General features: G+C 40.3%; 5 protein-coding genes and 1 long non-coding RNA gene across 14 annotated transcripts; 3 read left to right on the forward strand and 3 right to left on the reverse strand.

Moving 5' to 3' along the window:
* Positions 1-52: 52 nt before the first annotated feature.
* On the reverse strand, positions 53-1748 carry LOC122410373 (salivary gland SP38-40.A protein). Its single transcript, XM_043418483.1, has 3 exons — positions 1585-1748; positions 591-893; positions 53-407 (listed from the first exon to the last, which is right to left on the reverse strand). The coding sequence occupies exons 1-3, from the start codon at positions 1604-1606 to the stop codon at positions 352-354; spliced, it is 381 nt and encodes a 126-aa protein (XP_043274418.1). The 5' UTR covers positions 1607-1748; the 3' UTR covers positions 53-351.
* On the forward strand, positions 1135-5508 carry LOC122410389 (uncharacterized). 3 transcript variants are annotated; one of them, XR_006260933.1, is made up of 3 exons: positions 1135-1264; positions 5078-5269; positions 5364-5508. It is a non-coding gene; the product is annotated as an uncharacterized lncRNA (long non-coding RNA). The 3 variants fall into 3 exon arrangements; XR_006260932.1 differs by lacking the exon at positions 1135-1264 and adding an exon at positions 4027-4138; XR_006260934.1 differs by lacking the exon at positions 1135-1264 and adding an exon at positions 4153-4282.
* Positions 4690-8044, reverse strand: LOC122410347 (uncharacterized). 2 transcript variants are annotated; one of them, XM_043418481.1, is made up of 5 exons: positions 7894-8044; positions 7019-7379; positions 6237-6897; positions 5369-5659; positions 4690-5231 (listed from the first exon to the last, which is right to left on the reverse strand). In XM_043418481.1, exons 2-5 carry the CDS (start codon positions 7352-7354, stop codon positions 4984-4986), a joined length of 1536 nt encoding a protein of 511 aa, XP_043274416.1. In that variant the 5' UTR covers positions 7355-7379; positions 7894-8044; the 3' UTR covers positions 4690-4983. The 2 variants fall into 2 exon arrangements, with proteins under 2 accessions (XP_043274416.1, XP_043274417.1); XM_043418482.1 differs by having other exon boundaries at positions 6249-6897; positions 7894-8043.
* Positions 8045-8225: 181 nt separating this feature from the next.
* On the forward strand, positions 8226-16492 carry LOC122410295 (cilia- and flagella-associated protein 43-like). Of its 6 annotated transcripts, none has more exons than XM_043418466.1 (14): positions 8226-9864; positions 10044-10215; positions 10303-10562; positions 10755-10792; positions 10886-11097; positions 11204-11552; positions 11726-12243; positions 12313-12584; positions 12652-12841; positions 12927-13804; positions 13916-14097; positions 14172-14767; positions 14841-15353; positions 16044-16492. In XM_043418466.1, exons 1-14 carry the CDS (start codon positions 9839-9841, stop codon positions 16398-16400), a joined length of 4563 nt encoding a protein of 1520 aa, XP_043274401.1. In that variant the 5' UTR covers positions 8226-9838; the 3' UTR covers positions 16401-16492. The 6 variants fall into 6 exon arrangements, with proteins under 6 accessions (XP_043274401.1, XP_043274393.1, XP_043274409.1 ...); XM_043418458.1 differs by having other exon boundaries at positions 8226-9506; positions 9628-9864; positions 10755-11097; XM_043418474.1 differs by having other exon boundaries at positions 10755-11097; positions 11726-12123.
* A 1496-nt stretch (positions 16493-17988) lies between these two features.
* Positions 17989-22726, forward strand: Tsf1 (Transferrin 1). The gene is made up of 9 exons (XM_043416735.1): positions 17989-18242; positions 18721-18947; positions 19255-19558; positions 19788-20128; positions 20848-21334; positions 21466-21745; positions 21826-21887; positions 22088-22350; positions 22510-22726. Exons 1-9 carry the CDS (start codon positions 18158-18160, stop codon positions 22594-22596), a joined length of 2136 nt encoding a protein of 711 aa, XP_043272670.1. The 5' UTR covers positions 17989-18157; the 3' UTR covers positions 22597-22726.
* A 122-nt stretch (positions 22727-22848) lies between these two features.
* LOC122409299 (uncharacterized) lies at positions 22849-25743 on the reverse strand. Its single transcript, XM_043416762.1, has 6 exons — positions 24870-25743; positions 24462-24689; positions 24156-24317; positions 23855-24067; positions 23616-23773; positions 22849-23244 (listed from the first exon to the last, which is right to left on the reverse strand). Exons 1-6 carry the CDS (start codon positions 25497-25499, stop codon positions 23070-23072), a joined length of 1566 nt encoding a protein of 521 aa, XP_043272697.1. The 5' UTR covers positions 25500-25743; the 3' UTR covers positions 22849-23069.
* Between the last annotated feature and the right edge of the window lie 65 nt (positions 25744-25808).

Raw genomic sequence — 25808 nt, forward strand, 5'->3', positions numbered from 1 at the left:
TCATTCATTCTAACATTTTATCCCCCCGCGAATTTTTCTGCAATCAACACTCTTTTATTCCGCTAGATTTTTTTAATATTCTCTTTCCTCTTTTATACATTTCTTTCCTTCGTGTTTACATCAAGATTAATACTGGATTAATCTAGATCTCGACTAATATTTTTAATCGCATTAACATTAACTCGTATAATACCTGTTCGTGTATTGCTTTTGGTAAAATTACCATTTCGAATAGAGCGTTATTCGAAATTAAATGCATGTTAGTGGTTTTTGGAATGAGTTTATACATTATATTTGTTGCGTATTTATTATGCAATAATGAAGTTGTTGAAGCTCCCTCAGATACACTTTTTAGAGATGGAGGCCAACAGCTCCGGGGCATGCGCCCTTGGTCTTTACAGCCAATTCTGAAATAATAAAAAAAGTTGTAAGTTAAATATTTAATTCGATTTTTCAAAATTGAAAATTCGAATTAATTTTTGTACAGAAAAATTAAATCGATATCGTTAGAAATGAAGATTTGTCTATCGATTTATATTTCATAGGAATGAGTGAAAGTAAAAATAGGAGATAAATGAAAATGCTCTCACTTTTGCCCATTTCGCAATTGTGGACTTCCATGGCGCAGGGAGTTCCGAAGGTCACGGGTTTGAAGGCGGGGTCAGCGGGATCATGAGCACAGACGGGATCGTAAGCTACGGGACAGGGTTTGGCGCAGTCCTTCTTTTTCTTTGCATCCTTGGCGTTTTTAATGGCGTCCTTAACTTCCTTCGACGCGGTAGCAGAATCCTTGATCTCCTTGGGCTCTTTGACATCTTTTGGCTTGGTACCCACATCCGACGGATGCGCACTCGCCTCGGCGTACAATGCGAAAATGCATGCGACAGCCAACACTGAAAAATACTATGACTTTTAAGCTCCTTCGTCAAAGAGGTTATTACGTAAGACTGTCGCCGGAGACTGTGAAAAATGCGCAGTAAGTACAGCGAAGATTGCAGCTCCAAATTTATAAGCGGAAGAAAAACTCAATATTTTCCAAGTGTTTCAACATTTTACAAAAAGATGAAAATATAAATCACGAAAGATGAAAAAGATTTGCTCCGAAGGTATTGAAAAATATTCCAAAAAAATGTTGGCTCGTTACAGAACAAATGAGACTTCCTCATTCCTGATGAAGGAAGCTTTGATTAAAACTCAAGAAGGATCAATGAGGCCCGAACGACTGTCATCAAGTCTCCACATGGGCACATACATTGAATAATCGGTGAGTCTTGACGTCGACGTACATTTTTTATAGTCATTCTCGTAATTGCGATCGTATACAATCCTTAACAAAATTGTCGAAATTTTCTAAAGTTCCAAGGAAAATAGATCGAAAGTAGGTTTCAAAAAGGTGCAAACTTTATTGAAGAACGCAAGTGACAACGTTGAAAAAAATGTTCCATCCTGTTACGAATTTCCAATATCAAACAGTAAAAAATTCGACTCGATGGCGTTGTTAAAATCGAGCAAGTGTCCATGAAAATATTTTGGTATCCAAATAATAATAATAATAATAATGAGCAACTGCAAAGTTGTACTCACCCAACGCAATAGTTCCCTTCATGATTGAAAGTGTTTGTTTGTTATTTTCAACTCTTTACGGATTCAACACGAGATTCGTAGCGCACAAAAAGACGATTGTTTCTTTTTTTTATTATTCCACGTGAAACGTTCTCGACGAAATTGTAAAAGAGACTCGACACGTCCATGCCGTATCATGCCATTTATATGTTGCAATCTCGATCTCTTTCGTCTTGTTCCCCCACCTGGAATCGGGTCCTCTCATAGCGATATTTCCCTGCGAAGATTGAACCATAACACTCGTCACGGTATCCGAAGCGAGAAAAAGATTAAGAGAGAAAGAGGAAGAAAGAGCCGGGCATAGAAGTGAATAGAAAAATACCAGTGAATACTGGCTCGTTTGTAACCTCCGTAACTCTTGTCCAGTTCCAACGTTGACCTGATATTATTACATTGCCAATTTGCTCCGATCTCATTCAACGACCACAGATTACGAGAGATTAGATCACGCCACAATGAAAATCAACGTTTGCCTCCGATGTCACGAGGTTTGTCTTTAAACGTCCCGTTTATTCGATCAAAGACACGCACGTTATTCATAATCCAGCCGATCTTTCGCTGCACTCGCATTATTTCAAACACGCCATCATTACACTAAAGAGGTGAATTAAACATTATTACTTTGTGCTGAAGCTCATACTCTCGAGAGCTCGAACACTCGCGGTGACATTGATTACGAAATGGCTGAAAATTAGGGTCGTCGGTGGCAACTAATTTTTATATTATATTATTGTCGCCGATCATTTTCTGACTCCACTGAAAATCTACTCCAGTCTATGTTCAATGTGTGCTAGGAAAAATCGATCAATTTCTTGTCAATTTATGCCATTCCATTAGATTCTCGTTTATCTACTATTCCAAGTACTCATTCGAGTGGAAATTTTATGAAAATTTCAATTTCAATGAGTGTGCGTTCGAATGCCAGTAACCCAGCCATCTTTAAGGTGCTTCGGGCGTAACTCGGAGAGCAGCGTTCTTCGATCATTTATTTTGAAGTTCGACAGAAAAAAAAACCGACGCGCTCGGTCGCTTGAAACGGGTTGATGAATCCGCGAAAACTGGCGCAACCAGTCGATTTTAAAAGATCCGAGGAAGCTCTTATAAACTCGAAATTTTGGAAGCTTGAACACACAGAGCCAATCAGGCCCCATGCGAATCAGGCTTATCGTCACCAAACCATTCCAGATTTCTCAACGAAAGTTACAACGAAAGTTTAATTATGAAAAATTACAGTAGGACGAATCTGAGAAAAAAATGAAACAACAGCCACGTATGCGCGTTAAGGCGAATGATATTTCAAGGACGTCGATGAGGATGACGCATTAAGTGTCTGCGACGCACTAGCTCAGCGCTTCATTTGCGCGAGTGTATCTGTGCCCAGCATGTGTGATGGATAAGAGACGAGAGAGCGTTCATCAACCTCATTTCTCGCTATATGACCATAGCCAGCGATGGATCCAGTTGAATCCCATTGAACGTAAGCTCGTCCGAAGAATGCGTCAGCACACTGTGGCTTACGGCAATCAAACGTCCTTCAATCTAGAGGTGGATATATAGAACGTTGTTTACACAGCGAAGCCCTGCGCGTTTGACATTGTCACGAGAGAAGTGGCCTTGGAAAACGAATCCCCTTAATTTTCGGCACTAAGATGATTAGTCCAAGTTTCAACTGGACGAACAATTGGACGAAGATCGAGATGGTTCTTAGGACGAACGGAAAGGAGCACGGTCGCCCCAGTCGACCCAAACGAAGCCCGGCGAAACATCTCTGAATAGAATTTGAAAAAAATGCAAAAATTTTCATAGAAATAAATTCATCAACGCTGCAATATGCGACGAAGGCAAATATCTTTGTTGCTCAAGTATGCAGATGGGCTACGAAGTGGTGATTGACCGTTATCATCTATCGCATATTTGTACCAAAGTGGTTGACCCAAATTTTCAACGACGGAAGTTCACACACGCCCTTCTTCTTCCCCTATCGTTATTGTTCAATTGCGAGCGAATGCTCGGCAGTGAGACGACGATAAACAACTGAGAATCGCCTCCGATCTCATTTCGAAAATTGACGACTAGCTATCGATCACTGCAACGTTACGTCATCGTAGATTTTAAAAAATACTTAAATTTCAAGCAAGAATTAGAAAAAGAGTCTTTCTGAAATTTCTCTCAGGAAATACTCGAATTGTGGAGTTCTGAAACGAGCACTCTGCATACACGTGTCCTCCTTCGATGCCCCTTTATGAGATATCAATTGAAAGAAAAGAACCAATCCCGAGACCGAATGATTAGAATTGAGAGCAGCGAGGCTCGAACGGTAGGACACACTCCCCCACTCAATGGATTCCCTTAATGATGGACTAGATTGGATGCTCTTAAGAGCATCCAATCCAGTGAGTATCCCATGAACGCTACGCAGGAAAATACCGACGAAAAATGCCTAAAGTCTCTTCAGTATTTCGCGATACATTTATCGTGCAAACTCCGAGGATTTTTGGCACCTTTTATAGTTGGAGTACGTACAAAAATTATTTTTTCAAAGACATTCGTAACTGAGATGGTCGATAATGTGTATTGATATGAACACGATTTTTTACCCCTCGACAACCATCGACAGAATGTCGTTCCTACGACAAATATTCGGTGGAAATCGTGCAAGGTATTTACAAGTCTGTCTTCTCCTCCTGACTCACTCTCGTAGCCTCGCGGTAGCTTATTTAAATTGCAAACAACAAGCACGTATCCCTTCAGACTTCTAGGCATACGAGATACTGTCTGTCCATCTCGTAAACCGGTTTCCCTTGTGTACAAAGACCCATATACCACGCATATGTATATAATTTTGTAAAGGTAGTATATTCTAGTCGTGTATTCTCCTCCATAACGTACAATAGGCTTCGGCTGGTTTTATAAACAGTTGGAATACTAAAAAAAAAGGAAACAATACTGACCACTTTTTTCTCGATGATGCTCGACACGAATCGTCAGTTTTTTTTCTTCGAGTTAAAGCGTTATAAATTAGTTGTGGAATATTCACAGAAATAATGATTTCCATTTCAAACAAAGTTTCCAATGGTTTCTCATCGACTTTTATTACCAGAAATAATATGCTGCTTTTCTTTTATTTTCACAGCTTCGTTCGTCGCGAATTGGGCTCGATTCAGGCCTCGTGAAAACTTTTCATACTTTTTTACATTATGTACAATGATTCTGTGTTTGCATAGCTGGTTTTTTCAATTAAATATTCCAAGTCTCATGAATAAATAAATAAATAAATAAATAAATAAATAGGAAATTGGTTTAAAATCGTAAGTGAGCGAATTATTCTGACGATCTCTCGACTCTGGTGCGATAATTTGATCACGAGTCTACGTGATTCGTTCGTACTTGTTGATCCCCATTTCCAGATTCCTCAGCTACGTAACGCTTGAATAAAGTAACGTAATCATTCCAGGTTTCCTCATGGATGAAAAATCTTTTGACCCGACAAATAAAGCCGGTGCAATCGTCGACAGACTTGGCCGAATGCTCCCTCGTCGTTTCGTACTTCTCGATTGCACTTGTCACAAAAGCAGTGAGAATATTTAGTCGTTCGAGCGCAGAATCCTCTGTGGAAAAGAACGGAAGGAACAGATTAACAAAAAAAGTAAATATGAAAAAAATTCAAATAAATGGAATCACTGAAAAATGCTTATGGCTCGAGTCAAGAAATAAAGGTAATCTAATAATTCAAAACAAAGCGCACTTGAAAACAGTGTCCGGCCGTCGTCCGAGTCATCAGAATCATCGTTGCTTTCAACTTTTTTAACGATTTCCAATTTCGGAATGAAAAGAAGGAGACAGATGAGAGCAATGAATTTAACAATCATCTTGAAAATGACGAGCTTCAGCAAAATCTTAGCCAGCGTGAAGGCATTCAGCTTAAGAGCGAATGGCCAACTGAAATCGATCGATGGCATCAGCGACGAGAGTTGTTGGGAAGGATTCTGAATAGCGAAGGGTGCTCCGTACGAGGATGAGGGCGGAGGTCCGTAAGCTTTGAAAATAACGAAAAGATCAAAAAACTTGTAAGTACGATGTGAAATTAAAAAAAATATATATTACGTAAGTCTTAAATCACGAACGGATTAGTGCTTAGTCACGAACTAATGAAGATCGTTAATAAATATTCTTTCATGGCATATTCACCACAAAAAACCACTAATTATACTTGTAACGATAACAAACATCCGAGAATCACAATGAAACTTCTGAGCAGGAGAAAAAAAAACAAAAAATCATTGATTCTTGAAAACCTTGAACGAGAACTTGCACAAGGCATCGTATTGAATAATTGCAATGAATAGGTTACGTGTTAAAACTCTGTGCTCTTGTGCCCAGAACGAAGCTATGAAGAAATGAGCTGAGAATAATTCATGTGCATGGCAAACCAATGAAAGTTTAGCGAACACAACATTCATACCGAAGCATTACTCTCAAAATAAAACAGAACTCTAATGAAATTTCTAAAACATCTTCAAAAAAAAATTTAAAAAAAAAAAAAACAGTTACAAAAAAACAACGGAAAACATGAAACACACAACGACTCGAAATTGCAGATGCCAATACGCTACCTCTCGCCTCACCTTGGTGGGGTGTTCCTGCCGGAGAATAACCAGTGTTGGGCGGCCCATAAGAATTGAATGGAGCGGTTGGAGCTTTGCTGTAGCTATGATTGGGCAAGCCGTAAATCTGGACTTGCGGGCTTGGTGAGCCATACGAAGTTTGCGGACTTGGTGAGCCATACGAAGTTTGCGGAGTTGGCGAGCCGTAAGTAATTTGCGGTGATCCGTGAAATCCGTTATTATTGTTGTTATTGAAATTGGCCGACGATTGTATAGGCAACGAATAAGAATCACTGGGGGTTGGATAAAAAGGCTCGGGCGTTGGGCCACCGTAAGATATTCGAGCGATGTTCTTAGTCGTCGTTAAACGATTATTGACTTCCTGAGGCAAACTGTATGTCGAGCTTGAATCTTTCGGGCCGCCGTACTGCTCGTGGGGATGACGATAAACCGGACCCTCACTGTAATCGCGTCTTATCAGCTTTGGTATTTTCGGCTTCACGTCGACACTGATGACAGCCTCCCGCACATCTTTACTCGTCTGCGAGTGCTCAAAAGCGTCGAGATAACTGTCTCTCGGCGAAACTCTGACCCCTCGCCAATTCCGATCAGGCGAACTCTGCTTCAGAGAAGTCGACGCTTGCTTCTGAGGATACACGACCCGTGGAGCCTGAAAATATTATTTTGATCATGTTCCAGCGAACGGCAAGGAGATTAGGCGAGTAATTAAACTGCTTTTAATCGTAACGCCGAATTTTCTTTTCGTCTTTCATCCTATGAAAACCACCGACCTTAATACTCTTATCTTTATCGGACTTGCTTCCTTTTCGTTCTGAATACACTATCGCAACTTTCGACGTGCCGAGAATGATCGGCTGCTTGTCACTCTTCTCAATAATCGGGGATTTTGGTGGCGAGCTTTTGGAGCTTTCTTCAATAGCGTTCATATCCACACCGTCCGAGTCTCCTCGGGCTTCCACATCGAGGCTGGGTGAACTCGTAGACACTGCATTAGACTTGTCATTCGTGGAAATACCTTGGGCTATTTCTGCTGAATTTACGACCGTTGAAAAAAGCACAATCACCAAAATCCCACTGAAAAAATGTCTCATAATCGGTGAACCCATTTTCTTCGATACTGCTCGATCCTACCTGAAAATATTCTTCTATCAAACATCGGTATCGAGGTCGACGTAATTGAACGAGTTTACGAAAGGAAATCGAATAAATAGTAATGCTAACGAGAACACGCGAGGTGACTACGAAGTAATCAGGAGTAGCTTTACATCGGCATACCAAATGCCTCGAATCAACATCCCGCATAACAAGTGAATAACTGTCAACGCCCTTTTACAGTCCCGCGAGAATAGGTCGTTGCCCAGTCCCTCTGACACATTTTCATACTTCCCATACACTTCACTTTATCACAATTGAGCCATAACATGGAAAAAATGTTTACGAAAGTGCAAATATCGATTGTGAGGCCAGGGTTTATTAAGAAATTCTAATTCACGTGAGAAAATTAGTGTAAACTGTTAAAAATTAAATAGTTTTTCAGACAGCATCGATTCTAGGAAAACAATATTTTTCAGATAGTCATCGAGTCACTCAAGAGCATTTATAGGATTTTAAAAATAATGAAAAATAAAATAAATTGTATAAAGACCTTTTCGCAGGTAATATTAATCCAAATTCACGAAGTTTCAGTTCAACATTGACACTAAAAAACCCCACCGAAATCGTAGAACAAACGATCCTCCAAACCGGAAAATATTCTTAAAACTACAACACGACTTTTCGAGCCTCGAACAGTTTGGAAATAAAAAAAAATCGTGTCACGACTCAGGTTTTATATCGGGCTTCATTGGAGGGGCTCAGTGTCTTTTGTTTTAGTAGGTTACTGTTCCACGCGTCTTCCAACCATGCGTCGTTTCACCATTGTCACCCCTTCCACCTGTATCAAAAACGTTCAATTAATCACGGAACCATAAATCGATTCTCCCAAAATTTTATGTTTATTTTTATTCAAACATTGAACTTATTCGATTGCACTTTACAATGAGGCCTGAGTTTGAACCGAGTGAGCTTGGAGTTCGAGCGGGAGTGCAACTTGAAAACAGCACGATTCATTTTTCAATTTTAATTCCGGACTCGAGCTCAAGCTTTATTTCGAATTTCAATTTTCCCAAATTTTACTCCCGACATTCTTTCATCAAAACGAATTTCTTTTTGTCCAACCAAAACATCCAGTCTCATACAGCAAAATAATTTTGAGCAACGACACAATGATGATGTGTCCTGATGTGTTCGCGCACGAGAAATTAGCGTGATTCATAGTTAACGAAGCACAATCATCAGCCATCCAACGAAAGCAAATATTTCCTCGTCCAAATAATGAAATTTAGTTGATTGAACGAATGTTTTTCATTAGATCCGAGTCAGTCCATGACTCAACGCCGCGGTTAAATTTTTTTAACTCAATCGTCTTACTGTTGCAGCTAATTGTTCATTAAGCGAAAAAACTTTTTTTATTAATAATTTCTGAAGGGATGAATTCAAAGAAATCAGTTCGTAAAAAATCAGTTGAGCAACAAAGTGAAACTTGGTGCAGTAAAATCGGTTAAAAAATACAGATTCTTTGAAAAATACCTCTGAAAGTGTGTCATCATGGAAATTTGCATTTGTCAATAAATGCTTTTGAAAAACTATCGTTTTTAGTATTTTTCACGTTAATAAAAATATATGCTTTAATGCATATAACTACTAACAATACGTTTAATCGGTACGTTAAACTCGGTCTAAAAGCGCTTTGAAAACTTAGCACTCGTTTGACTAGCATGCAGTACAGTAGTCACCATAAGTTCAAGGTTGAATTTGACCACGAGTTCACGATCGGGAATCCAGAGCCTGATCATCGAGGGCAAGTGAAAGAAAAAAAATAATAAAAAGAAAAATCGTCATACGGAATGCGAAAGTGTTGAGGACGAATCAAAGTCTTTTAAGGTGCAGTCACATTATTATGTACTGTATGGTACGATAACGGGGCCTCCCGTATAAAAAGTACCATCGATATGGACTCCTCCGCGTGATTCTTCGATCCAGTGGCACACTTTGTAACAAGCGACAATTACCCACTCTTTGTCACAGTGTTTGCCACTGTTCGAATCCCGGCAAAAGCGTTATGTGCCAAATTACGATTTCTCGAAGGTGTCAACAATCTCGATCGTTCGGGGACAAGAAAATTTTCGGATTCGGAACGATTGATTGCAAATGAGAAACGTGGGTTGCATGTGGATTTTTCATTCCCGGCAAATATCGAAGCAATGCTCGCACAGCTTTGAATACCTCGCGCACCTCGAAAATCGATTCGAATAATATTAGCTTTGTTTGGCGTCTCTAGGCTACCGAATCCCGAGTCTATAATCTCGACGCTACACTACAAAATACGCCCCATTACAAAAAAATGTGCAGTCTCGCATATGATGGATGAAATTCACAACTGAAAACGCAGAAAACGGAAGTGCCATCGAGTGCCAGAATTTTCTTCGCCGTGCTCGATCCCTCTGTGTGCCTTTTTCTGGGTGGTTTACGATCGAAACTTCACCGAAAAAATGACTCCGACTAACGTCGAAACGAGGTACTATGTTTGCTTAATATTGGCTCGGCCGTTTTTCACCTCAAATCCAAAATGAAAGTATCACAGGAATTATGATCAACTGCAATGTACGTGATGATAAATTTCACATTTTTTTCCAACGCTCTCACCTTCTCTTACTGTGCTGAAAAATGCTCGTTCAACAATTTTCAAAAACAAAGATGGATCAAATTTGGAAATGTCAAGCATTTCATCGTTCTCAACAACGATGTTATCGTCATGGCTTCTGGCATCTACGTCATGTTCATTAATTTGAGGACAAGAGAGGAGAGAATTGAAAAGTTTGATAGTCCAGAAAGAGGCAAAGGGGCTTCATGTTTAGCTGCTCATCCAGTAAGATTTTCATCTTTCGAGATAAAGATCGTATCTATGAGCGTACGTGAGAGCACGAAGATCCTCTAATTTCGTCAATTTTTTAAGGTGGTTCCAATGTTTTCTAGCACCGAGAGACGCTCGTCCCCAAAAATTTCGATTTTCACGTACCCCGGAATACGAAAAGTGTCGAATTGTGTTCTCGAACGCGGATTCAACGGCTATTTGTCGTGCGCTTTTGCAGGATGCGAATATCTAGTGAGCCTTACGAGTTTTCCAGACTTTCGGATAATCGTTTGGTCATGGAGAACCGGAGAAATGTTGACTTCCATCGACACCACCATTTCCGATGATTCTCAGCGAATAACGTGAGTCGACACAAAACTAGTGAGTGCAGATGGGCGCCAATTCCCTTTTTTCCCTTTTTTCGCATTTAGTTTTAATAAACTTTTATTCACCCAAGATTCTTGGAACTCGCGTTAAAGCGTTGAAAAGTAAATGCTGTTTATGAACAATAACGATTTCTCGTGCGTTGATTAACTCAAGTGATTGATGCACAGAAGCTCTCCGTGTTCGCCGTACCAAGTTTCGCAGCTGGGTGAGATATCGGGCAATCTAATAGTATACGAAATCAGCGTATGCTCGAGAATAGTAATGATATCTCCTTCTAATGGAAATTACACGTCAAAAGTAAACAGAATAGTATCCACATCGTGGTCGTCCGACGGTAATTTATTCGAGTGCGATGCAAATGGAAACGTTGTCTTGAATTCGAATGATGGCAAGAGACGTCATCTCATCGTTCAAGGAGACGAGAATCACGCGTTAGACTCGAAAAACGATCCTTTGATCGAAACCTTTAGATCGGGGATCGTTCTCGTCAATCGACAATCGGAAATAATTGTAAGTTCAACCAAACAAGTTTACTCTCTAAAATCCTTGGTGTCTCATGTTGACGTGTCTAATGATGAGCTTCGAATTGAGGAGTTTTCGTTAAATTTTCTTCAAGTTTTACAGGAAACCAACGAGCTCCGAAAGGCGAATAAAGTCTGGAGCTCCTTGGAAATTCGTGTGGTCGATTCAAGCCCGTTCTCATCCGGTTTTCGTAACAAGGTCCTGTGAAAACGTTTTATTTTACTGTCACGAAGGCGAAATCATCGAATTGAGTTCAAACGAGGACGAAATTTCACCGAAAATAGAAACTATCGTGTGTCAAGGCTCGGAGTACAAGATTCTCACGCCTCTTAATCCGCGAGGGGAGCATATCGTCGCGATCGACCGATTCGATAGACTACACGTTCTCCACTCTCTTGCAGGACAATTGCTCTCGACTGTGTATTTAGGAACTTTCGGATCGGGTAAGAAGAAACTTAAGCTTGTCAGTGATCATCGCATCCAGCAATTGAAATAAACTGGGATTTTGAGGCTTCCTGAAAATCTTATGAATCCTCGGATCACGAATGCAAATTTAACATTAATTAATGAAACATTAAATTATTGCGAATTTATGAATTTATTCATTCGATTGCAGTCAACTGCGCCGCATCCCATCCGAATTCGCCATTGATCGCGATCGGGACCACAACCGGAAAGTTCCTCGTAGTCAATCTGTCCGAAATCTCACAACCGACGATATGTGAAACGATCCATTTGGGGAGAGAAGCGTTAGGATTGCTGCGTTACTCCTGGTCCACGAGTTTGCTCGGAGTTTTAGATGTCAATCGAGCTAACTTGTTCGTGATCAGCGACGAAAACCATGAATATTCGGTGCTGGGTTTATTGAACTTTGAAATAAAAATAGTAGATTTATTGCTGTACGAGATCGACGACGAATCTCCAAAAATAGTGGTCCTCGCTACGACGAACGGAGCTCGGAATATCAGTAAAAACATCGTCATTTATTCTCTGGATACTTTGCAATTTGAAAAGGTTTGCTTGTGTGTCATAGAGTTGACACACATCCTCGATTCCTTGTCTTACGGTCGTCACAAAAATGAAATCATCGTCGTGCCTTATCTCACGAAACAATTACACTTTTTGCAATTTACGGTTCGTACATTAGGCGAAACAACTATTAAGGAAAAACTCACAAACTTATTGTCGAATGTTTGGCAATAGGACGACTTCGAAGAACTGACCTTGACCGAGGCTCTCGCCTCGAACCATCAACTGAGAAGTATAAAAATCGATTTGAACGACAACTTTGTTCTAACCTGCAGCTACGATGGCTTGATCATTCTGAGAAACAGAATAAACCCTCAGGAGGTTTTATCCATTTTCATGGCCCATCATCGACTGGAGGGTGGCGCTAAAGTTGCGATCATGTCCGTATGCGACAATAGCGTCGTCTCGTTGGGGAGAAATGGCGATCTCGTCGCAACGAAAATTCGGTACGTAGAAGAATAGTTGAAAAAAGAAACTCGAATTTGCCTAATTTGAAATATTTTGTTCTCACAGTCATTTAAAGTGTGTCGAAAAGGTCGCTGAACACAACTGTCCCCTGAAAACTGCGCAGTGGAAAGACAAGCTCGAGGACAATTTGACGTGGATCGAAGGGAAAATAATGCTCAATGTCCAAAAAGAACGAGAAGAATGTGTCGAAGAACGGAATTCGATTCTTGCAGATTTTTCGAAACTACGAGAGCGAGTAATTGTCCATTTGCAAAGAGCAACTATGACAGAAAGCGTTGAAGTAATCGAGAACCCCATTCATGGTTGGTTATTTTTGACAGCTGAAATCTCTTCTGGACGCGAACGAACGTGAATCCCCGGACGCTCGATTATCAATAGCTGATTTCGATCTGGACCGGGATCTGAGAGTGCAAAAAATCCAGGAAAACTCCGAGGCCGGGAAGAAGCTTGTCGAAAAATTGGAAGGCGAGATATTCCAGAGAAACGAAGTGTCGAAATATTTGCGCAAGTTGTGCTGGGATCCCATGGAAACTCAGGCTTGTAGTTTACTGTCGATAGATAAGAAAACGAAAGTCGACAATTTCGCGATCCCGCGATTAACGCTAGATGAGAAAAATCGACAAAAGTGGAAGAATTTCATGGTTCACTTCGGTGGTTTCAACAGCGACGAGAGTGCCAGAAAAAATCCGACGTCCGAGCAGATTTCCATTGTGGGAACAACGACCGACAGATTTTTACCTGAAACATGCAACCAGTCGATAAATCAGATAAGAAAATGTCCCAGCTTCTTCGAGGGTATGATGGCGAGCATAAGTATCAGGCATAGAGAAAGGCAGCTCAAAATTCACTTCAACAAATTATTCGAAGAAATGCAATCGGTCAAAAACCACGAGCTAACAGTCGCAGCTTGCCGTCTCCAAGAAATCGAACATTGTGCGACGGAGTTGAAAAATATGTTTGGAATAAATCCGTCCAGGGATCCGAGACTCTCGCAACCACTGTGGCATTATAGTGAAAAACCAGAAACCATAATGACTATTACGGATGAGGAGATATCGAAAGGAGAAGCTGCGACTTATCTGGAACGCGATAATCGTCTGGAAATGATGAAGAAACAGCAAGAAGATAATTTGAAATTGAATGACGCCTTTCGAGAAGAAGCTCTGGAGACGATGATGGACGGTTTACTGGAAGTGAGGTAAGCAGTCGCTGGTTTCAAGAAAACTAATCTGCCAAACGAAATAGCAGATCAAAATAATCCAGAGAAACAGCTGATGCAGATTTACTGTTTTACTATTTACGTTGGAAGGTGGGAGGACGAGATAAAAAAAGACCCACCAAAACCTTCGTGCTTATCGTCGAAAGATCCTTGGAACTACACCGAAGAAGAAATAGCGGAGATGAAGATGTACCACACAAAGTGTGAGGAGCTCAGAGAAAATAGGGAAAAATACAAGAAAATACTGCAGACTAAAATCGTCGATGTTGAAAGTATGATTGTATTTTCATAAAAAGTCAAATTCGTCGTTATTGCTTGTCCTTATTCCCATAAATTTTATCAACAGGTGCGTTGCGCCAGGATTTTGAGGATTTCGATCGTAAACTCGAGGCTTTTCGACTCCACCGGATGAAAATCGAGTCAGCCATTTTGCAAGAGACTCTCACACGCCTGCGAGAGTCCCAAAGACATTCGCTCAGGCGAAGGGGAATCGAAACTTTGCATTTCGCTCACGAAGAACTGTCAACAGCCACCAAAGAATTGAAAAATATGACCGCTACTTTGATGACCTTGGAAAACGTCGTGACTGAGACCAGGAATCGGTACGAAAATTTGTTAAAACGGGACAAAACCCTCGACGCTAAATTTCGCGGCGACTTTCCGGATTTGAAGCAACCAATGGTCGAACATTTGTTACGACATTATCGAAAACGACCGAAAAACGTGCAATTGACTTGTACCTCGATAACTTATCTTACGGAGGTCGGTAAATGCATCGTAAATTGTGAAGAATCGGAAATTTTACCTCGAGATTGTTTAGATTTTCTTCGAGGCATGGACAGTCTCGACACAATGCCAAATAATTTGCCCGTTCAGATCGACACGAGCCACTGGAACGTTTTGTGCAAACTTCGACGAGCAAAAGTCGAATTGGAAACAAAGGTAAGGTGAGAAAAAGTTTTCTATCGATGGAATCACAATTTCTGCGAAACTTACTTTTTTGTATATTTTTAAGCTGAAAATCTGCGCCGTCGATTTAGCGGAAGCGGAGCAAACGTTCGGGGCACATCAAAAAGGGTGCGCCACGATGGACAGCAGAGTATCTCAATTGAAAGAAGCGTTGCAAGAGCAAGAGAAGAAAAATCAAGAAATCCTCGAGGACATGGAGATTCAGCTGGTTTTAAAAATGGGTCAAGTCGAGTGCAAATTATCTGGCGACCCACGTGAATTACGCAACGCTGTTCTCGTGCCATTTTCTATTCTCGAGAACGCGAATACTGCGATTATTCAAGCTGGAAGAAAAAAGCTCGCTGCGATGAAACAAACCGTTGAATTTCGCCGATCGATTATTTGGCAAGAATGGCGCCACAAATGCATGCAAATAACACTTCGTGATATGAGAGAAGAACTCAAAGTATTGCAAGGCGTCAAAGTTACGAAAGAGATACAAGATTACTTGAAAGCGCGCGATATTAATACTGAAAAAACAATGAAAACCTCGGATCGCGTGCTCGAATCCACGAAAAAGGTAAAACTGCGCTTTTATCCTCTCATCATTATTTTATAAACAAATATATTTTCACGTCGTTCAAAGAATGAGCAAATCGATCCAGTGCAGCTGACAAGTAAATCAACAGCAAAGTAAATCACATCGTTTGCCCGATCAAAATAGTAAAAAAGTCAGTCCATTTTTGCCATTGCCCTGCGTGGACTGACAGAGTATTTTTTAATCGGTCAAACTGTGTCAAAGAATTTCAATTTCGAAAATTCCAAGTGAGGTCAGGTGACTGATTCATGTTCTTAATCCACCAACAATGTCGAACTCGTGAAACCCTTTTTTTATCGAGAATTAAACGAATCGATAAATTCATGTTTCCGTGTTGAAATCGTTTGTGTGACCGAACCGTTGCGGCTATTTTTTTCTTCTTTCTTCAGTGCGTGATTGCTTAAAAAAACTGCGCTTGATGAGTAAGCAGATGGAAAAATTCAATATTGAAGAGCCCTGAAAATTCTTTATGCAAAAATTGCTTCGATTCATTTCGAAGACAATGGATTTGCAAATATTGGAAAAACTACTTTTGAGTAAACACGTTAATTTCTACTCGGGCCACTCTGTATAAAGGCTCCCTCGATTTTACAGTCACGAGTAGAAACTGGATTCTCGATTTTCTCTCCACTGGAAAAAAAAATGACTTTTCGTGGTCGAAACTTGTTTCAGAGATTCAACAGGATTCTGGAGGAAAGGAGAAAACAATTTGAAGATAGCGTTCGAAAAATAGCACTCTGGAAGGAGAAAAATAAAAGGAGCTTAGATGCCTTGGAGAAGACTAAATTGGCGAGTTTTAAAATCTCTATGGCCGTTCACAACGAGCACCGTGAAAGGGAGACTAAACATCGAAGAACCAAATTGAAAATGATAATGAAGAGAACAAGACTGAACAAAAAAGTGCAAGAAAATTACAACGAACTCTTGGCGCTGCAGGCTCAGCTCGAACTCTTGAGACTCAAAACTTATCCGACACTGAGATTAAAAGGGCTGCCCCGAGAGAAAGGAATGATGAAAAAATCCGCCTGAAAAAGTCTTTCAACAGCTGTCTATTGAAGTTTTGAAAAATATCGATGAATTGTAAGAGAGAAGGGAAGAATAAAAAATGGCAATCCTGAAAATAACGCGTTAGCATTTTATACTGTAAATCATTACGCTTTTTCCGACTGCTCGAACCCAAAGCCCGAGCAACTCTTATCACTGATTCGGTTTCGCTGGGGCAGAGGGCAAATAAAGAAGAGTTGACAGCAGGAACGACACGATCTGGTGAGCGGTATCGCTGGGGACAAATTTTTCAAAGCATTTTCCTCCTTTTCAATACGTATCGTAACACGTTGGAACACTTGATTGGACGTATTTTCCTTCCCACCCTCGATCAATTCTCAGAACCGATGTCTCTCTGCCCCGGGGAAATCCCTGGTTTATCGCAATGTATATCAAGTTGACCTTGTAACCTGACTCTCCGCCGTTATTCTTAATTGACACGTACCGGGCTCTCCGAAAATAGTTTGCAAATCGTTGAAACATTGCTCGGTGAATTTATCGAATAAATCTCCGTTGAGTATTCCAGGAAAGGTGGAGCTGGAGAAAAAACGCAATTCGTGTTCGGCAAATCCGTATTTATGGGCCTGACGATTCTACAAATCTCAGGCATCGTTTCTGTAAGGCACTGTAACGCATGCGAATTTTCTCGCTGCAGCAGCAAGTCTTGGTACGTGCCTGCAATCGCTTACAGACTGTATTATAAGTTTTAATCCGCTTACTCAAATTGAAGCGATACGTAACATTGAACAAACAACTCGTGAGCAATATTGATTATATAAAAATGGGGAAAAAAAATGTAATAATGTGGGCAATAATTTTGCAGTGTTTATCATTGCATCGTCGCCATCGAGGTTCGATGTTACGATTCTGTATTATTACATATTATTGCGTTGTTATGTCACGTTCGACGGTGGCAACGGTTACTATATTTGGCCATCAAGTTCAAATGAACATCAAATCAATGACGTTCAAGGGGGAATGTAACAAAGGACGCAGACAAACCTCGAAAAGGCCACGCGATAAAGTGTCCAGGAACGAGAATCGGCTCGTGAGAAGCGTCGAACGGGATCGAACGATCGAATTTTCGGAGCTTCGTGCATTTTTTCGGGTACCAGAATACCTTGAATCCGAAGAATTTCTTCAGCGACGGAAAAAAGATTTTTCAGAGAGCTCTGGAGCGACACAATGCGCCGTTTCGAATCCGGCGTTGCACAAATTCAGACTAACTATAGAACCTTAGCTTTTATTATTTCTAATGACCCGAACATTCAAAACGATGAATGACTGAATGGAAACTAAAAAAAATAAATTGCATCTATTTAACTTTTCATCGTAATTTGCTGACTAAATCCCCCTTAATGAAATGAACGATCTTTATGAATTGCGAATTAAAATTGACGAGATACGAATTGGAGAGGCTGGTGGGAGAAATGTTCGAGCCAGAACGAGAGGCATATCGGGAATGAGAATTACGAGAATGACAGAGAATATATTCCCTCTCCACGCTACACTCGGGCCTTTGGAAGAAAGAGCTTGTTGCACCTATATAAGAAGAGATCCTGCGAATACAGTCTCGTACAACTCGACGATTCGTACTCTCATCCGTCCGAACAAAACGCTGCTTGCAACTAGTTTTAAAACCACTTGCTGCTGCGCGGGTGACACTTTTTTCTCGTTGTGTTTCAAGATCAATCGTCACGCATTGTTTACTTTTTTTACTTTCTTCATTTCCATCGTCTACGATGTTCCGAGGATTTTTCCTTCTCCTGGTGGCGACGCTCACCGGGACTTGCATCGCCGATGAATCAGTAACGAAAGCTCCGACATGTAAGCACTTATAAAATCAATTTCCACATGTTCGTGCTGCGTGATGTTTAGCTTATGCTCATAAAAAAAAAACCTTTTTTTTCTGACGATATTTTTTGGCATTTAAAAAATTCGAGAACGCTCGCATTTCTCGCGAGCCCTTCATTTCAATTCTCTGCTCGACAAGATTCCCATGCTCTTCAACACTTTCTATACCGTTTTGAGCAACGTGATTTTGAAGAAATATTTTATTCATCGATGAACGAGAAAATCTTACAAAATCGAGAATTTAAGCGGTCAGAAATTGTGCCAGGTCATGTACACCGAATTAACTAGACACTTCGATACGCGACTGGTTTTCGGATTTTGGATTTACTCGGAACAGAATATACCGGTTTCTTCACGATCGAATGACTTTTCAAGATCAAGGCGAAAATACAAATTTAATATGGATGAATCCGATGCATTCTAACACTTTATTTTTTTATCTTCCACCAAGTTAAAATATGCGTGCCCGAGATATACTGGAAGGATTGTTTGAAGATGATGGAAGATTCGAAAGCAAAGGGCGTGCCAATATCGTGCGTATCGGGTCGTGACAGATTCGAGTGCATCGACAAAGTTGGCAAAAAAGAAGCCGACATCGTCGCTGTCGACCCTGAAGACATGTATCTCGCCGCTAAAAACGAACTCGCCAATCAAGCAGGTTTCAACATTGTCGAACAGGTAAAAATGCAGCAAATTGACTTTTTTACTAAAAAAAAAAAAAAAAAATAAACAAAAGAACCAAAGTCAACTTACTATACCCTTGAAATTCACGTTGAAAAACCTCTGTAATTTTTTAATTATTTGGCACCTTGGAAAAGCATCTACAAAACAGGAAAAAAAGGAACCTTCGTACCATAAAGTTTGTGAAAAGTGGTAAAACAAGCACTAACCAGGGCACGTTTCAATACGGATGAAAAATAAAATAAACAAACGTTGAAATTTAGCATGACGATAATAAGCTGAAAAAATAAAAAAACTCAAACAGGTTCGAACAAAGGAAGAACCCGATGCGATATATCGATACGAGGCTGTGGCGGTGATTCACAAGGACTTGGAGATCAACGACGTTCAAGGTCTCCGAGGTCTTAAATCTTGTCACACCGGTGTTGGTCGTAACGTTGGTTACAAGATACCCATAACTAAGCTTACAGCAATGGGAGTTCTGGCCAACATTAACGATCCTGAATATTCCGCTCGTGAAAACGAAATTCGTGCTCTGAGTACCCTGTTCGATAAAGGATGCCTCGTTGGCACTTGGTCACCGGACCCAGCGATCAATCAAAGACTGAGTACGAATGAGATTCAAATAAATATTCTACCAATTATGACAAAGTCAATTTTGTGTTCAGGCAAATATAAAGACAGACAAACTTCAAATTGAAAACGAAATTGAATTTAACTTGTTAAGAAAAACTCGCATTCGTTCAACTTTCCTCTGAATCGAGTTCTAAATCAACGCTTTTGAGCTCACTCACAAATCGGTTTTTCATGTTCTCATATACAAATTTTATTTTCCAGAGGAAACATACAGCAACATGTGCGCTCTCTGTGAGAAACCCAGCGTTTGCGATTATCCTGACATTTACTCCGGTTACGAGGGTGCTTTGAGGTGTCTCGCACATAACGGCGGTCAAGTTGCTTGGACCAAGGTCATTTATGTCAAGAAATTCTTCGGTCTACCTATCGGCATAACCCCGGCAGTTCCGACTCAAGAAGACCCAACCAACTTCCGTTACTTCTGCCCTGATGGTACCAAAGTGCCTATCGATGCTACCACCAAACCGTGCACGTGGGCTGCTAGACCCTGGCAAGGATACATGACCAATGGTCAAGTTACGAATGTCGAGGCCGTTCAGAAGGTGAATTAACTCAATTTCCAACTTAAAGTAGTTCGCCCGTTCGATTAAGTACGGCGAAGGTCCACTTTTTTTGCGGTGAATTATAGTTTAAGGTCCCCTGATAACGATTTCAGATCCTCAGATTCTTTTAAAAAAAACATTATCCTACGGGGAAAGAAAACATGAAAAAACTTGAGTTTTTGGCGTGTCGAAAGCAGACGTCAGTCATTACGTTGGACTGCTGGTAACAGCTGATTGAACTTCGGGCAAATTCGGGAATTTCATCAAATTTCTTTTTGAGCCTGACTCATGTGCTTTCATTCGTCTAGTAGCTTCGCTTTCTTTCTTTCGAGCAATAAAAATGTTTCCTAGGTTATGTGTATTTCAAGTGTCACCGGCACCGACTCAATCATTAACTAGCCAAGTTGAAGTATAGATTTGATCTTTTATGATGTTTTTAAAGCATTTTATTACATTCTTATGATAAAAATATTCTCAATGTAAGTGTTTAATAATTTTATTAATAATTCAGACTTAAAATTAATCAACATAAAGTAATTGCACACTTGACCAGTCATAGAACGGTCGAACTACTTTAAAAATAAGTGTTGACGGAATAGTATAAAAAATGAGCATCAATTGGAGTTTTGAATAACTAAAAAAGAATCCTGTCGAATGATTCGTGTCGAAGACGACGACACTCGTGATTTGAAAAATTGATAAAAATCTTGGAACTTCAGGAATTAACCGAATTGGGAGAACTTGGAGAAGAAGAACACGCTGCGTGGTGGAAGGACATTATGTTGTTGGACGAGAAAACCCGAGCGGTGACCGCACCTCCGGTAAACCCTCAAGAACATTTGGAACAAGCCAAGTACTTGGACGTTATCGAGAGAAATTCAGGAGCACCAGAGAGAGACGCGCGTTGGTGTGTCTCAAGTTCTACTGCCCTAGCCAAGTGCCAAGCTCTTGCTAAAGCTGCTCACTCAAGAGACGTTAGACCAAGAATCGAATGCATTTTGGAAAAAGATGACGAAAGTTGTTTAACCGCTGTCAGAAACGAAGCGGCAGATCTCGTCGTACTCGAAGGTGGTTTGGTGTCGAATGCTACGACCAATTTCAACGTAAAACCCATCATCTCCGAAGACTATGGCAAAGGAGCAACGAAAATGGGCGAACGACCTGCTGTTGCTGTCATCAAAAAAGATAGCACGATCAAAAATTTAGGTAAGCTAAAATATTGTTAAGATCTTTTATCAGAATCTATGAAAAGATCAAAAAAATAATTAATTTTCGACAAAAAATCGAAGCGAATCGAAGTTGAAATCATTCCAATAATTTTTTCATTTTTTTTCAAGCTGATCTCCGGGGCAAGAAATCCTGTCACAGTGAATACGGCACCAGTTTCGCTGGATGGATCGCTCCTTTGAAAGCATTGAAGAAGGCCAATCTGGTCAAATCGCCCGAAGAAATGGTCGATTTCTTCGGTGGCTCCTGCGCTCCCGGAGCTCCAGTTGGATCAAAACTGTGTCAACAGTGTGTGGGTAATCTCGAATCCAAAGATGAGAAAATCATCGAAGCCACTAAATGCAAAATCGACGGACCGGAATCTTACTTCGGTGGAAAAGGAGCCCTGAAGTGAGCAGACTTTCTCACCACATGATTCATCGAGCATACAAATTTGTGTAGAAAAATCTAATCATTTGGTATTTTATCAGATGCCTCATCGCCGGAAACGGAGACGTTGCTTTCATGCCTCTTACTGACCTCGTCCAAGCAAGTAAGTTACGAATTTATTGAGAAATTTTGCGTACTAATCAGAGCATTTGAATTGTTTTTACTTAAGCTTGTTCAGAGCTCAAAAAGTCAGAACTTTTACCATTGCTGTGAGAGTCTCGATAAAAAAAAAAACCAAATAAATTTTCTTATCCACGAATCACGAACCTGCTCGATTAACCTTTTTCAAATATTCATTTTCAGCCGAAACCAGCGACGGCTCTATCAAATCGTCAGACTTTGCGCTCCTGTGTCCCGATGGAACAACGACATCGGTCGACGAATGGGCCAAGTGTAACTTCGGCCTTGAACCACCTCGCGTGCTCGTTAGTTCCGCTGCGAAAACTCCAGGTGCTCTTGAAGAATTGACTCACGGTGTTCTGGCAGCGAGTACGCTTTACTCGAAGAGACCAGACCTTTTGCACCTCTTTGGAAATTGGGGTGGTCAACGAAATGTTTTATTCAAGGTCAGTATTTGTATTCGCTTGCGAAGATTATCCAGATTGAGAAGATTAGAAAAATCATTCCTCTGCTACTATAATCGAAAAATATTCTCAAAGATTCTACGATCGTGGATAGATTTATTTTTGGCAAATTAATCATTCTATTCATTGTTTTACTTGAAGGATGATGCGAAGGGTCTCATGTCCATAAGTACCGAATGGGACCACTGGGCCGATTGGGCAACGACACAACAGGAATACACGATTTAAACGTTCCTTGCAGGCTCGAAAACTGATCCTATTCGAAGATCTGATCCAAGTTTAATTATTAAGTTTGTCGAGGATCAAAAAATACACTGTCAAACTTTGATACCTTTGAAAATAAAGTTTTTCTCCGTCAGATCACACATTCTCCTCACTGAATTATCGTCCAATCACTTCCGGAGGAACACATCGAAAGTAAAACTTACTCTTATTTAGAGCACAACGCGGAAAACCAGAAAAATAAGGGCAACCATTAACTCAAGAGGATAAAAATCTTGTTTATTTCGATATAAATACAAATCATAGATCAATAAATATAAAATAGAAAAAAAAGAATATACCAATAGAAAAAATAACCGACATTAACTCGAATATTTTAAAAGCAATCTTCTATTGACTCGTAACACTGTTGATTTGTTAACTGTAAAGGTATGGAGCAATATCAGCATAACCTCAAAACTTTTACCACCATTGAAAAACTAATCTTCGTTAAGATAAATTTTGACTTTCTCCCCGAGGAAATGAGAAATTCTTCCATACCTCGAACGAATGTATTTTTTGAATACAATATCGGTGTCACTGTGACGCTTGTGAGATTCGAAAACTTTTCGTATCAACAGAGTTTTTACTGTTGTCAGTTCGTCCTCCTCGTATCTGCTCATGTAACAGGAATCAACATTTAACCTCTTTCAGCATAATATTTATTCACAGTAGAGTAGAGATTGTTCGAAAGCTTTTTTTCAATACAAATTTTCACAGAAATTTGTACTCTCTAAATTCCTCGAATTGGAAATAAGTCAAATTCACGAGAATCGTGCTAGCAACGAAAGTTCAGAGGAAACGATACGAAATATTTTGCACATTAAACTTCTAAATTTGACGTAAAAAAAACGTTTTTTTCTTGGAAATCCATAAAATGGAATTATCCATCGAACAATTGTACTGTCGAATCATCGACCACTTTGAGGTGGAATTGAGCTGAATATCGCAATCCGCGTGCCACCATAGGACAAGAAAATAATTACCTTTTCGCTGTGTGAGGAGCCCTCCAAATACTCCATAGAGGTTCGACCGTTGGATCGGGTGTTTCCATAGTAAAGTAGAGGGCGACTTCAGCAACTGCAGCTGCCAACAGGACAACCGAAAATTTCAACAAATCCTCGTCGAACAGTGAAATATCGATCTGGAAAGAAGTCAATATTCGATAAGAAATCAAACATCGAATCCGACGATCCTGATTACGTTAAATTCAATTTTTCATCACCATATAACTTCCGCAGCAATAAGCGAAATGAATTGTGGCGGAATTCATGAATTGCGAGTGATTGCACGCTGTGATATTGTAACACATGATGGAGAACGGATCAGGAAATACGATGTTGAAATTCAACGTCTGAAGGATGTCGATCTCACACTTCACTAGTAAGTCAACTCTTCCCTCGTAGAGATCCTTGGAATACGATATCATTTTTTGTGCCTGCCAATAAATGATGAGATTTTAAAACGCTTCTTGACAATTATTTAGTTTCGCTTTGAAATAAAAAATCAATGAAATTCTTTCTGACCGTAGGAATGCTGCAACCAATGTGGTCTTTCTTGAGGACGATCCACATCGCAGTTAGAGCGATCAATTGGAAATCTATCATTTCTACTTCTTTTGCATCGAGGACAGCGTCGAACAATCTAACCGTTTGGTAGAGTAAGTATGATGGTAGAAATAAGTGACTCTGTAACAAATTTAATCAATTTTCGTGATGACCTTGACCGGAGCTTGACACTAATTGCGAGTCAAAAATTTCGATTAAACTGCAAGAGGAAGTTCTCGACTGTTTTCATCGCGAGAGCCGTATGTAAATATAAAATCCACGAACTTGTAACTTAGTGAGGAATTTCACAATGATCGTTCTCTGCGCAGTCGTAATATTTTTATGCCGAAAATTCTTCGAGAGTTTAGCAGCTGCCGTTTCTTTTGCGAGCTCGTATTCTATGAAAAAATCGTGGTAAGGAATTTCGTACTGGGGGCCATGTGGAACGACACCACTTGAGAAATTCGACCTCTCGCATTTTCTCAACAAGCGATTACGATGCACCTCTTTGACCTGGCAAGTAGAAAAAGTTCTTCATCATTTTTCGCACTTTATTAATTCGACGTGTATGAAGCTGAATGAATTCGAATGAATGCGGCATGTGAAATGAGAGCGAAGATTCAAGTTTTGAACAATTTTCCAATCTACGAGCTCGGTGGAAAAGTTTTTTTTATAATAACGTACAAAAATTACCTTTTTGATAGTCGGTGGAAGCGGGAAAATGTCGACGGGCGTAACACGCGTCGAAAGTCGGTCGTTCAGTTCCGGCAATTTGATTTTGTCCAATCTTTTATCAACGACATGAGGACAAAAAGAAACGTTGTTGTTATGCCCAACGGTATTATTTGAATCATTTTTCGCAGTGCTCCCGCCGGGTTCATCGATTGTTATTTCTCTGCGGCCAGCTCGACGATCAGAATCGTTATAAATTTTGAATCGTGTCTTTCCGAAAGCTTCGTCGTCCCGAATGCTGGGACGTTTTTTCGGCACGAAATGTTTGCTCCGTTCAAAATCGGTCGGGCCTTCGAGTAGTTTACGTTTTTTAATCGCACCCGTTGACGTTGCGTTCTGGGGCTCGCTGACGTTCGTCTGGCTCATCCGAGCGCTTGAATATTCTTCGTAAAAAACTTTTAATTGTTTAACAACACTGGTTGATTTTTCGGACTGTTTATTCACGTAACGATTCTCCTTGTCCTCCTCAAAGATCACTGTATCCTTGATCGTTGTTGTGGTATTTTCGGTGATGCAAGTCATTTTTTTCACGCTCGTTTTAACACTGTTCAACGACGAATCGTTGCCAGCTGAATAATGATCTCGGGACATGCTGTGGCGATATTTTTTCCTTTCAAACTTAGGTACTCGATTTATTTCGTTAACTGTAACGTTCCTTCGCTCAACGATGAAACTCTTTTACTACTCCCCTCTAATCGATTCGATTTCCTATCATTTTCGAAAAATCTTTCTGTCAGTCCCTCGGAAACCAGCGACCAGCACTTTTGAAAGACAAATAATTTGCCTACGTACTATCCCGAATGGACGCGATGTAAATACAACAGTTGATCATCAACGATGACAACACAATGCCCAACTCGACGTTACCTGCTTCCTTTATTTAGTCGAACGAGCCACACG

Source organism: Venturia canescens, chromosome 1 (assembly GCF_019457755.1).
Source record: "Venturia canescens isolate UGA chromosome 1, ASM1945775v1, whole genome shotgun sequence".
Classification (NCBI taxonomy): Eukaryota; Metazoa; Arthropoda; class Insecta; order Hymenoptera; family Ichneumonidae; genus Venturia; species Venturia canescens.